General features: G+C 37.6%; 1 protein-coding gene across 5 annotated transcripts in view; it reads left to right on the forward strand.

Moving 5' to 3' along the window:
- grid2 (glutamate receptor, ionotropic, delta 2) overlaps positions 1–13,028 on the forward strand; it is a 529,256-nt gene that overhangs the window by 363,439 nt on the left and 152,789 nt on the right. For all 5 annotated transcript variants that reach the window (XR_004847816.2, XM_035950732.2, XM_035950733.2 and 2 more), the window contains exons 6-8: positions 1,866–2,039; positions 6,966–7,127; positions 12,610–12,729. Coding sequence is in view for 4 of the 5 variants with exons in the window: in XM_035950732.2 (XP_035806625.2) it covers positions 1,866–2,039; positions 6,966–7,127; positions 12,610–12,729 (456 nt within the window). In the remaining variant the exon portion in view is untranslated. The remainder of the gene's footprint in view (positions 1–1,865; positions 2,040–6,965; positions 7,128–12,609; positions 12,730–13,028) is intronic.

Below are 13,028 nucleotides of genomic sequence, written 5' to 3' on the forward strand. Positions count from 1 at the left end.
GCGCTGCAGCGGCGTGTGTGAGAGAAAAGAAGAAGAGAGCGGAAACAGCAATATGTTCAGTGCCGCTGTTGTCGTAGAGGACAGACTCTGGGAGCAAGTGTATCTTGGACAAGCTGTAAGTACAGTTTACAGTTCCAATAAAGTGCCACGTTCTCCACTGCAGAGTTGGTCCAGACTTTTAATATGACTGTTACCAAAAACGAACTGCGCTAAGCTAAGTGAGCTAGCATCACCCAAGGTTGCGCAACTACGGAAGCTGACGAAACCGGGTCGGTAACAATGTGCATTAGCTAGCTGTTTGTGTTTAGCATACCACATGCACTATAGAGATAGAAATTGCATTTTTCTGTTCTCAGTTGTCACGTTTGACTACAAGAGACCTCTGTAAATGCAAGAAAAGAAACTCCTGTGTACAGAGTTTTCTTTAATAGTTCGCTGGCTGTCTAGCAGCACACAGTCATGTGTTGTGAGGACGGCACACAACATAATTCCATATGTATGCTTTTATAGTTTTGATGTCTTCAGTATTAATCTGCAATGTAGAAAATAATGAAATAGAAACCATTGAATCACAAGGTGTGTACAAACTTTTGACTAGTAATGTATAAGTTTCAAAGGTAAGTTAAGGCAGCAGACTCTCTTAAAATTGTATTAAACATCCCAGTCCTCTACAATTCACAGCTACTAGTAATGTTACTGTGAGCCCAGTACCACTGTAAAAACACCGGCGGCAGCTCTGCTCCTGGCAGTCCCTCCAGATGTGTCTGTAAATCACTTAAAACAAGATTACTGATAATAGCTAAATATAATTAATGAATTTGGGAGCTATTTATTCTTGTAATTTTTCATTTAACTTTATAAGACATGCTGCTGAGCCTGGGAGCTCCCTGCACTTTTTGTTTGAATTTTAAAACAAAGATGTCTATTGTCTAAGATTAAAAAAAAAACAAAAAACAAAAACAAACCTTGAACACATTGCAAATCTGAAAAGCTGTTTAATAAACATATGCTTAAAGGTATTTAAATCAAATTAATTGTTGTCGGTCGATCTCTAGTTATGACACTCGTGCCCATTTGTAGGCCCTTTTGGCAGTGGACAGGAAGCAGTATGAGCACTCTGACCAGTCTGCAGCAATGCAGCTTTGACACACAGCAAGCTGTTACGCACTGTGTTGTGACACCTTTCTGTCACAGCCAGCATTGAGGTTTTTAGCAATATGTTCTAGTAGCTCTGCTGTGGGATCAGACCATATGGGCCAACCTTTACTCTCTACATGCTTCGGTGAGCACTGAGCACCCGTGACCATGTCACCAGTTTACTGGTTGTCCTTTGCTTGACCATGTTTGGTAGGTACTACCCACTGCATACTGGGAACACCCCACACTACCTGCTGTTTTGGAGATGTAGTTACCCAACCATCACAATTTGGCCTTTGTCAAAGTCGCTGAGATCCTTCTGCTTTTCCATTTTCCCTGCTTCCAACACATCAGGTTCAAGAACTGACTATGCACTTACTGTCCCAATATTCTGAACCCCTAGACTGTGTAACAAGTATATTCACAGAACAACACCTGTTAGTGGTTTTAATGGTGTCACTGATCAATGTATGTCTTATGCTTTTAAATGAAAATGAATTTGGGCTTTTATGGAGTAGTATCCAACCAGTTTGTATTTGTTTTGTGTGGGTGTGATTACTATTCTTTGTATGTGTCTTTTCTTGTAAGCTATAGGTCTTCTGCAACAATATTGTTTTTTTTTTAATAGCGTTACTCACTGTCATTTACCCCCCACCCTTCTTTCCTGTTCCCCCATCTTTTCTTTACCTATCCCTACCACCTTCCTTTCTCTCTTTACACCCTCTCAGGAGATCTCAGACTATGACTTACAGGAGTTAGTCATGAAGTCAATTGGTCGGCTGACGTTGGTGCGCCAGATGTTCCCCATGCCCCAGAACACAACTCAGCGCTGTGTCAAACACAACCACAGGATTAACACTTCCCTCTGTGACCCTAAAAACCCCAAGGCTCAGCAGCTGGAGGTGAGTTGGTTTGGTGATTTGTTTTGAAGGCAGTGATTTTCAGATCCAGTAAGGATACTGAAATTATATTGAAAACCTGCTTAAGTTTTCAGTTGGATGCAACCAATAATTCTCTGTGCTATGTGTACATTTAATAAATAAAATCATTTTAGTTACATAAAAAATCAGGAAGATGTATGGGTAAAGACAGTTGCAGAATTTAAGTAAAAAATCTACTAATTAAGAGGACTTATGGAACTGTCATTCAATCATTACACCAATTAAGGAGTTCTAAAAGAAGTAGTTGAGTTAAGGAATTTAAACAGTTGCATAATATAAAAAATATGAAATGTGGTGGCAGTATCATCCTTTGAGGTGCATCTTGACAGGGAAAGGGAGACTAGTTAGAACTAAAGGCAGGATTAATGCAATCAAATACAGAGTGATCCTGGGGTGCAGCAACCTTAGTCTAAAGCAACTTTTCAGCTTTCAGCACAACAGTGAGACAAAGCATACAGCCAAGACAGCTCTGGAGGGGCTTTAGGACAAGTCTCTGACTGTCTTTGAGTGACCCAGCCAAAACCCGGACTTAAACCTCAAAGAACATCTGTGGAGAGACCTGAAGATGGCAATTCACAGCTGCTTCCTATGCAGTCTCAGCTTGAGAGAAAGAATGGGATAAACTTCCCAAATCCATGTGTGCAAAGCCACTAGATACTTACCCAAGAAGCTGTAATTGCTGCCATAGTGCTTTCTACAAAGCACAGAATTGAGGCTCTGAATACTTTCAGAAAGGAGAGATTTCGGTTTTTGATTTTTTGTAACTTTGCAAGGATTTTGTAGGAATGTGTTTTCACTATGTCATGAAGCGTTACTGAATGCAGATTGATGGGGAAAATGGGAAATTTTTCCCTTTTAAAATGTAATCTACAGCACAATAAAGTGCCAAAAAGCCAAAGGGTGAGTATTTTCTGAATCAACTGTAGTCCAGCAAAATAATCACCTCATACCACAAAAAATGGAACATTTTAAAGTTAAAGTGAGGCACTGAGTTGTAATAAATTGTACAAATGTACCAGTGAAGTGGCTACTCAATGTACAGTGTGTGAAACTCTCTTAATGTGGTATAGTTGTCACTCATTTTGCAGGCTAATTTTAATACAATTACAGAACATTTGACTTTGACACTTACGATGCAGTCACAGAAAAGCAAGTTCCAGAGTCATTATGCATTCTAAAGTACATGTACAAAGTACAGAGTTATAAAGTCCTCTCAATTTTAATTGATATTTTATTCAAACACTGCCCCCTTAAAGCCCTTTTGTACTTGATAACTCTCTTTTGCTCTCTTTTTCTATCTCTCATTTTTTTTTAAATACTCACATTTTAGTTAGTTGGATGTCTCTTCATCTCAACATGTCTCTTCATCTCATTTGGCATTGTCACTGCACATGTCAGGGAGGCTCTTTACGTTGGAACATCAATCATTTTACTTGAGTACTTGACTCACAAATTTATGTATGTTCTTCTTAGACTGCGCAATTTATCTTATGGTTTGGTCATGGAAGACACACAGCGACAGTTTATTTTTCCGTTTTCACATTTTCTTTACATAGTGTCTTATTTTTTTATGTCCCCTAAGGTGGCAATATGTATGCAATTATTATTCCTTTTGTGTGTATGTGAATCATCAAGCTGCCATCAAATAGAGCGAAGAAAGGGGAGCATAGTCTTATTTATGTGTCAAGAAAAAAATCTGAAATTGAATTAATGTGCTTTTGATTTATGTGGATGCGCAAGACCCTGGAGGAACACATTTGATGAATTCTGGAAATACATTGAAAACAGAAATGTGGTCCTAATGATTATGTGGATATCTCCCTTTGAGGTTCCAGGCTTGCATCCACTATAATCAGTGAACAGACAGAAGATAGAATGTGTGGCTATACCCTGCATAACTCATGTTTATTTGTTTTTTTAATAGAATAAAGTAACATAACAAATGCCTAAAAGGTTAATAATGAGCTCAAACATTAAATAATGTACTCCAAAAACTTGCCTTGTGCGTCCTAATATGAATCAAGCGCTTCTCAAGTGTAAAAATCTATTATCAAGAATGAAGCCCTTCTGACGTATTCATTTGTTCGTTCTACTGTGCAGTGAGTGCTGAGGGGATGTGTGTGTTTATGTTCTGCATTTGTGTGCATGTGTGAGTAACTCATTTCAGTCAAGGGCAATGTGTTTTTGTGTATCTGACAAAGAGGCTGAGCTCACAAACCACTGTGCATGCACATTTGAAACACGTTGTACACATGTTGATTTTGATGACCTGTGTGCATGTGTGTGGGTGGGTGGGTGAGTGGTTGAATTTGAGAGGGAGGAAATGAGGAATGGGACAGACAGAAAGGCACGCACACACTCAGAGGAGAGAGAGAGATATTGAGGAAGCAGATCAGCTCAGCGGTCAGAAAGTGGCCCAGAAGCCCAATTTCACACTGCACTGAAGCACATCAACTCAGGCTGACCACACAAGCACACACACTCACATATAATGCTGGCTTGGAATGCTGAACCCAAGCTCCCCACAGAGCAGTAGATTTTCACTTTAATTTTCTGAGAAAAAGCAATACACATGACAGAGAGACAAAGACAGCAGTGAAAGGTTGAAGACAAACTGAAAGCAAAGATGCTTCGAAAGAAAGTGAGAGAAGTTAGGTGTACGATTTTGACGCTTCCTTTTGTCTTGAATGTCAGTAGACTATTTGATATGTAACAAGGAACAAAATATATCTTGTCATCTTCTTATGATTCCTCATATCATTTGAAGACATGGAAAACCTTGGTCCTGTTCTCTCTTGGTTCTTTACCTTACATTTTCAAACAGCTTATTGGAGGGAGACTGATTGACTGAGCAAACAAAATGTCACTCCAAGAGTGTACAACATATGTTTTCAGTGCACCTGATGGTCTGGAAACAAAGTCAGCTGACCTGTTTTGTTTAAACAAAATGCATCTTTGATTGTTGATTGATTGATTGATTGATTGATGGATTGATGTTTAAGTTACTGACAGGATACACTGTTAAAAAATATAATTTAATGAAATTTTAAAATCATATTTACACTTATCACCTGTATCTGTTATCTGTATCTTGAAATCGGGAATATTACCAAAGTTATTATTTTTTAAATCGATTTGCATGTCAAATGTAAAATAGTATTTAAAAGTTGTAACTTTGAATAACCATGAAGTTTCCCATTTTGAAAAGCTATTTTTTTCCCACAGAAAGACTGTTAAATAATTTGCAAAATTTTGCTTAAATTAGTAAGTATTTCCTTTTTATTTAACAAACAAAACTGCTATATGTATAGATATAAACATATAAATATCCTTCATTGAACATTAAAAAGGCAAAACTAAATAAATAAAATACAGATAATCTCATGTAACATTAAGACTACTTATAAAACACATAGAAATAGACAAATACCTGAAATACAATCTGGTCATGTGATCTTTCCCACATTCACAGTGAAAATCCCCCAAAGAATCTTTAAACAATGACCTGTACAGAGAAAAAAAAATCCAAATTCAGGCAAAAAAAGACTACATTGCAACTTTTACATAGTGTGGTCCAGTCCATAAGTCTTGGTGAATGTAGTGATGTCTCTGGATTAATTGATTTTTTTCATTTTATTTAATTTTTTTGCATCCCTATGGAAGTAAACATGCATGCATATCTGTATGCAGGGTAATGCCTGTTCACTGAAGTTATGTGGCTATTGGTACTTTTTTCAAAAGCACTGTACTACACGTTATGTGCTGAAATATTTCATTTGACATTATGTAGCAGCATTTTGTAATTTCAGCATTTTACTTTTTAATTAGAAAATGATTCAGTAAATCAGTTTTTGAGCTGAATTGGAATGAAGCAACTCAGTAGCAAAGATACAGAATGACTGACATCAACAGCGCGAATAAAAGTAGAAAAGTGCAGCTTATAGTTGTGTGTGTGTGTGTGTGTGTGTGCGTGCGCGCGTGCGTGTGTGTGTCAGTACATATATGGAAAAATATGTATGTATAAAAAAATGATGTGCACATCCTACACCTCTTTTTGTATATAAAATGCTTTGTTACTTATATAAAAGGTTTGGTTTCTGTGGAATCATTGTGCTCTTTTGTAAGTTTGTGTAAATGTATACACATTCCCTGCCTGTGTGTTTGTGTGTGTGGAGGAAGGTGGCTGTCGTAGTCAATTTATTTACTCTATTCTCATTAACATAGATGCAAAGGGGCTTGGTAGATCACGCAGCGATCGATTGCAGACTGAATAAACACCTCTCCTTCCCTCTCGTCTCCATCTTTTTCTAATTCTGTGGAGTCAAGGACCTATCACTACATTTTAATTAATATCATCTTTACAGCTTTTCTTCAGTGTAAGTGTGTGTCTTTTGTTGTGAATGTGTATTTGTACAATTGGAGCCAAAAGAAAGCCTTGTTTGAGCTGAAATTACCAATATAATGCACTGCAGGGCAGAAAGCACACTGCTTTATAGAGAGATGGGAATACAGAGAAGGGAAAGGAAAGCTGCAAAGTTGGTTTTTTTTTTATCAAAGAAGCTGATGGATTTGTCTGCAAGTGCAACATTTAACTTTAATTGCATTTCAGCATGAAAAGGTTTGGCCTATTTCTCCCACTTACGTCTAATATCTGCTGTTCAGTATTGGTCTATCTCTCCCAGTTTCATAACCAACGGAAAAACAGCTAGAGTGACTGAAACACTGAGTAACTGTTTCCCAAACTGAAACACATGAAAGCATGAAATTGGTCATTTTCTCCACATAATAGTGCCTTTTTTGTTACAAGTTGTCTCACACAACTCAAGTCCCTCACAGCGCACTTATTCTGTCATTGACTTTTTTTTTTCTATCTTCCTTTCTTTGTAGATCACAAACCGCTACATCTATGATACCGTGTTGCTGCTGGCTAATACCTTCCACAGAAAGCTGGAGGACAGGAAATGGCACAGCATGGCCAGTCTAAGCTGCATCAGGAAGAACTCCAAACCATGGCAGGGAGGCAAGAGCATGCTGGATACTGTCAAAAAGGTATAGAAATGCAGGAGAAGTGCACACATTTTTTTTTCTCAAGTCCTTGCACGAAGCGTGTAAGCATATAGTATACTTTGCTGCTCCACCTGTGCACACACTCATGCAAGCACAAAGGTAAGCAGAAGGTTGTTACACATAGAAAGCTTCTTGAATTCTCAAGAGCATCTTATAGTGTCACAAAACCATACACATTTCTTAAAGAGTTTATATAATCCTGCCCACTTCAGCACATTTCAACATTCTCATTAAATCAATTATTCAGTTACAAAATATGCTTATTTGTACCAATGTTGAGAAGAGTACTTAGCAGCAGTGTATAGGTGTTACAGGATCTGCAAGAAGGCGCAGTAAAGAGCAACAATGGCTTCCAGATTGACAGACTGGTAGGCACGGGATGGCAGTTGGTCAAAAACACATTTCTAGGCAGATACAATATAATTGAACAAATATAGGGACTGGCAGCAAGCGGGATGGCAAGAACAAAGGCAGCAGTAGGAACATTCGAGGTGAACTGTGCCTCGCCTGGAAGGCTGACGAGAGCAGGCGGTGGCAGCGGGGGGCAGAGACAAAAAGCTGTAGTCAAAGCAGCAGCATTGAGTCTGTACAGGGAGTCTCAGAAACATTCACAACCAGTTAGATCCAATCCTGGTTCAGGAAAATGTCATTGGACCAGTTTGTGCAGTCTCCAAATGACAGCATGGCCACTTAAAATACAGTCCCTCTTCAATCCTGTATAGACAGTAAATCAGCCAACCTGTCCCTCTCAAATTACATTAACATTACAGAGAGGAAAGATGTGCCTATCAACCCGTTTGGATGCCCACCTGTATCACCCACTGGAGGAAAAAAAATCTTTCAAAACATATAAGCTCTATAAATGTGTCAGATCTTAATTCTTAAAAAAATCAGCAAAAAAGGATTTTCAGATGCATCACTGTACCTTTGAAAAACAGCAAAACGTGTGTGCATGTTCTTCAGGGTTGCAGTGTTAGGCGAAAATGATGCAAAGGAATATTTTAACTAAAATAATTGCACAAGAATAATACACATCAAATGGAGAATCAACCACAGATGATGACTTTTGCCCTGATAAATGTGTTAATGGAGCAAGCTATGCTTTGCAACTTCATAGCTGTCTGCTGAAGACTGTAGTGGACAACCTGGTTAAATTTGATATGGATATTTTTTCTTTTTTTTTTTTTTTAATCTGTAGGATTTTATCTATCTGTCCATAAGGAATTACACAGAGTAAAAATAAACAGAATTTATGGACATTCTATTCAGTTTAAACGTATGTATATTGAGACCGGCAGGGCTTCACATCTGCACATATGTTGGTTTAGTTCACATCCCATTTACCAGAACTTTTTGTATTGTTATCTATTTCAACAATTTATTCAGAAATCAATTTTTTGTATACATTCAACTAAAACTCAAGTAGTGTATGCACTCCCTAATCTATATAAGTTAGGATTAAGTTGAATAGAAATCTAACAAGCTTGTATTGTGTGGTGATGGCTGGTGATTGATTCTGTGCAGCCCGCCACATCTCAAATGAGGCTATTGTAGTCAAGATGCTGTGGCAGGGAGCAGACAGAAACGGATAAGGGAATGATTGAGGTACTCACCGGGTGAGGTAGGTGTTTAAGTCATGTGACTGGTGCGCAACTCTGAGGGCATCTGGTGGTCACGTGATCAGCAGCAGGGATGAAGTTCCTGGTTAAGTGAGGGAGTAGCTGAAGGGAAGACCTAAGGCCGAATTAACAGGATTGATACAGAGATGATGACAGGATACATTAACCTAAACTGAATTAGTAACACAATTCAGCAGTCATTGGTGGTAGTGACACAAACTAGTTATGTGATAACATTTTCCAGTAACAAATAATGTAAGAGATTACAATTTGACTTGAAATGCAGGATGTTGGATTGACAAACCGGTTTGATGCAAGGAGGAGTTTTGAGGAGGTAAAGCTCTAAACAGAAGAAATATGACCACCAGTAATTGCAAAGTTTTTGTTTTTTTTTTGCGTTCTTAATTAGCATTGTAATGTTAGCCACGGGTACAAATAGGATTGTGTTAACTGTACAGCTGAGGTCAGGATTTTGGAGAGGTGTGTTCAGTCACTGAGGGAAAGCTTAGCTGATGCAGGATGGTCAGTATATCCTTCCAAAACGACAGACAAAAAGCAACTTACAATAAAATCCCTCTATATGGTTCTTAAACACTAGTATTAACATAGGTCATTCAGAACAATTGCTCTGTTGTACAGAAGTCTGTGATAATGAGTCATTTTAAACTTAAAGAAACGTGTAACAAAGGTTTGAACAATTGATACCAAGTGCTTTGCACTGTAAAACTGGCAGTGAAATCTTGTTGTACCCGATTTATCTTTGAAATATTAACATCTCAATTACCTAAAGCCAAGTGATTAAAGCTCTTAAAAAGAAAAATATAATCCTGCAGTTATTTTAAAGAATTCTCTCTCCCTTTCTCTCTCTCTCTCTCTTCATATATATATATATATATATATATATATATATATATATATATATATATATATATATATATATATATATATATATACACACACACACACACATATACATATATATATATATATATATATATATATATATATGTATATATATATATATATATATATATATATATACATACATATCTACACATACATACTACCAATCAAAAGTTTAGACACACCTTCTCATTCAAAGGTAATTTTGGACATTGTAGATTAATACTGAAGACATCAAAAGTATAAAAGAATACAAATCGAATTATGTTGTAAACAAAAAAGTGTTAATCTTCTGTATTAATCGACAATGTAGAAAATAATACAAATAAATAAAAATTATTGAATGAGAAAGTGCATCCAAGCTTTTGACTGACAGTGCATATATTGGTTCAAACCCCAAAATATTTTTGCAAGAGTTTGTAGCTGAGGCTTGATTACTACAGTTGACAGCAGAGGCATATGCCCATTGTCGTACCAACTACAGAACCCAAATAGAATTTCTGATTTCTTCCTATTTATAGATGTATCATGTATCTGTTACCAGTGGGAAAGCACATTTTCTTTTTGCATTTTACATTTAGGGAGCATGTATTTGCATTTCAAGACATTGTGCTCATTACAGGAAATTTTGGAGACCAGGCACTATTCTTACTTGGCTGAAACGCTCTAGTTGAAACAACAAGATACAGTCACTGCTAAATTCATTTGTACAGTGGCATCACTTGGTATAACTAAAATCTCCTCCAGAGATGAAGAGTGACATGGAGGAGGTTAAAAATAAGCCCCGCATTTTTTTTATTGTTCGTATCACATGGAAATCCAATTTTTGTTCATTACTTTGACTGAAAGTTTCCAAGTTCTGAGCACAGTAGACTTCACGACCCAAGTGATCATGCATTCAAAGGGACTGCATATCTTTCAAAAAAATACATGCATCAATCAGCAAGTTTCTTCAGTTCCTGAACAGTTAACTTTTGGCAGATAGGGGATTTTATCCTTTAGCTATAATTTCAAAAATCTCTGCATTTCACCTTGAGTTCAGACTAGGGTTTGGCAACACTTTCATCACTGTTAAATCCAATTGGATCAATGCTCTCTGTTTTGATAGCAATAAAAAAAAACTACTCCAGGGATGGCAGTTTGAATGAAGAAACCAAGTGAAATGCTAATTTAGGATTAGTGTCAAACAATAAATACATGCGGCGAAATGGCTTTCGTATCTATCTCTGCACTTCACCTTGAGATCAGGCTGGGGTTTGGCAACACTTTCATCTGCCAGCCCCGTCTGTTAACCCAACTTCGATGACTGTCTCAACAGAACGGTGTTCAAGAGCCCTAAGCAGTAATAGAATAGTTCAACAGTCTGGCATCAGTTCCATTTTACACTGTATCAGCAGTGTTTTTTACTGACAGTGCGTGCCTGTGTGCTTAATCAGTGTTTTGGTATGTGGGGCCATTATGGTAATGATAAATACTAATTTGCAGCTGTTGATGAGTAGCTCTATTGATGTTGTTGTTTGGTGTCATTGACAAATCCAGAGCAGGGAATAAGGTGCAGCAGGTGAAACTGCTGTTGCACTGATCCCCAAAGCCTGAAGTATGTGTTGTTTGTGCGGTGCTGTTAGTAGACTGTGTATCATTGGTGACTATATATCCTCCTTTGAGTCACAGTGACTTAAACAGTTTAGATTTAGGATTCATTTGAACATGTTCTTGATCGATTTTAAGGCACAAGTTAGGCCTGTGGTGCCGCCAAATATCCTGAGCCAGGGCCCACAGGGCTGTTTCAAAGTACAACTTGCTATATTTAATATAGCTGTTATTATAAAACACAGACTCGTTCACTTTCATCTTAGTTTTAAGTAGCTTTTAGACATCAAAAAACACCTTGAGATTTCCTATTTATTCCTTAGCCTTTCATTCATTTTCTTAGGCCTAATGGCATGTTCTTACATTAGGTGCAATTAAAATAAAAATATTTTTTTCAGTGTATTGTTCCAGTATTGAGCTGCCAGCATTAATTAACTAAATAATTATAAAAGGCAGTGAACAGTATCTGAGTGGGTTTCACCCTTGCCTAGCTTGCAAGGAAGCAAATGAACATGTGGTTTAATGTGTGTGTGTGTGTGTGTGTGTGTGTGTGTGTGTGTGTGTGTGTGTGTGTGTGTGTGTGTGTGTGTGTGTGTGTGTGTGTTGTGTGTTGTGTGTGTCTGTGTCTGTGTGCATGTGTGGTCATCCCAGGGGACATAATAATTAAATATCGCACAGTATAATTGTGTGTCAGTATAGATTAATAAACCAAAAGTGCATTAAAACCATTTATGAACTTCATCATGTATACAGTTTCTCAATAAAGAGACACTAATGCAACCTTTTTCCCCCATCTTATTTCCAAATAAATTAATGCATAATGCACATTTAAGACACACACCCACATGTAAGTGTGTTTTGGAACATTGAACTACAACCACACTAATTTATCTAAAACTTTTAGCTGAAATTGGAAATACACTGAGTAGCCAAAACATTAAAGTCGCATGCTTAATTTTCTGTAGGTCCCCTTTGTGCTCCTCAACCAGCTCTGACTCCTTGGTGTAAGAACACACGACCTCTGGGGGTGACCGGTGGTGTTTGGCACCAGGATGTTGGCAGCAGATCCTTTGGGTCCTGTGGGTTACGAGGTGGAGCTCTGTGGATTGGACTTGTTCCTTTGCATCCCATGACAGCTCGGTCAAATTGAGGAATTAATTGTCCAAATTTTACAGGGTGATTGCTGATGAGGTTTATTTTACTATAGCCAAAGACACATTACACTACTGATCAGAACTGGCCTAATTATAGTGATGAGCATCAGGAGAACCATTACTGATGATTTTACCAAAGCGCAATAATACTAAAATGAACCAGCAATAATATCACAACATTTCATTTTATCCTTCCAGTTCGGAGTAAGCGGGCTCACCAGTTTCTTGGAGTTCACCGACAACGGCACTAACCCCAATATCTTCTTTGAAATCCTGGGAACAAACTACGGAGAAGACAGAGGGCGTGGAGTCAGCAGGGTAAGTAGTTAAATCAAGAGTGTACTACTGTAGGTGAAGGGGGAATCATTTCTGCTCAAAAGCATGGAAGGGATTTGCATAATTCCTGGATTTTCCAGGGAATTCCACTGCACTTGCTCTCTACATTATTTCATCCCATATTTATTCAGGCATTTCTTTCCTTGTGCCTGTAACGCGCACATAGCAGAGTACAGTCAAGCTACTTTTCTTTATTTACTGCAAAATTTTTCTGTCGGGTTGCTTTTTGTTTTTTTTTGTTGTTTTTTTTTTTTGTTTTACTAAACCATCAATAATTCTAG

The sequence above is a fragment of the Amphiprion ocellaris genome, chromosome 6 (genome assembly GCF_022539595.1).
Source record: "Amphiprion ocellaris isolate individual 3 ecotype Okinawa chromosome 6, ASM2253959v1, whole genome shotgun sequence".
Taxonomy (NCBI): Eukaryota; Metazoa; Chordata; class Actinopteri; family Pomacentridae; genus Amphiprion; species Amphiprion ocellaris.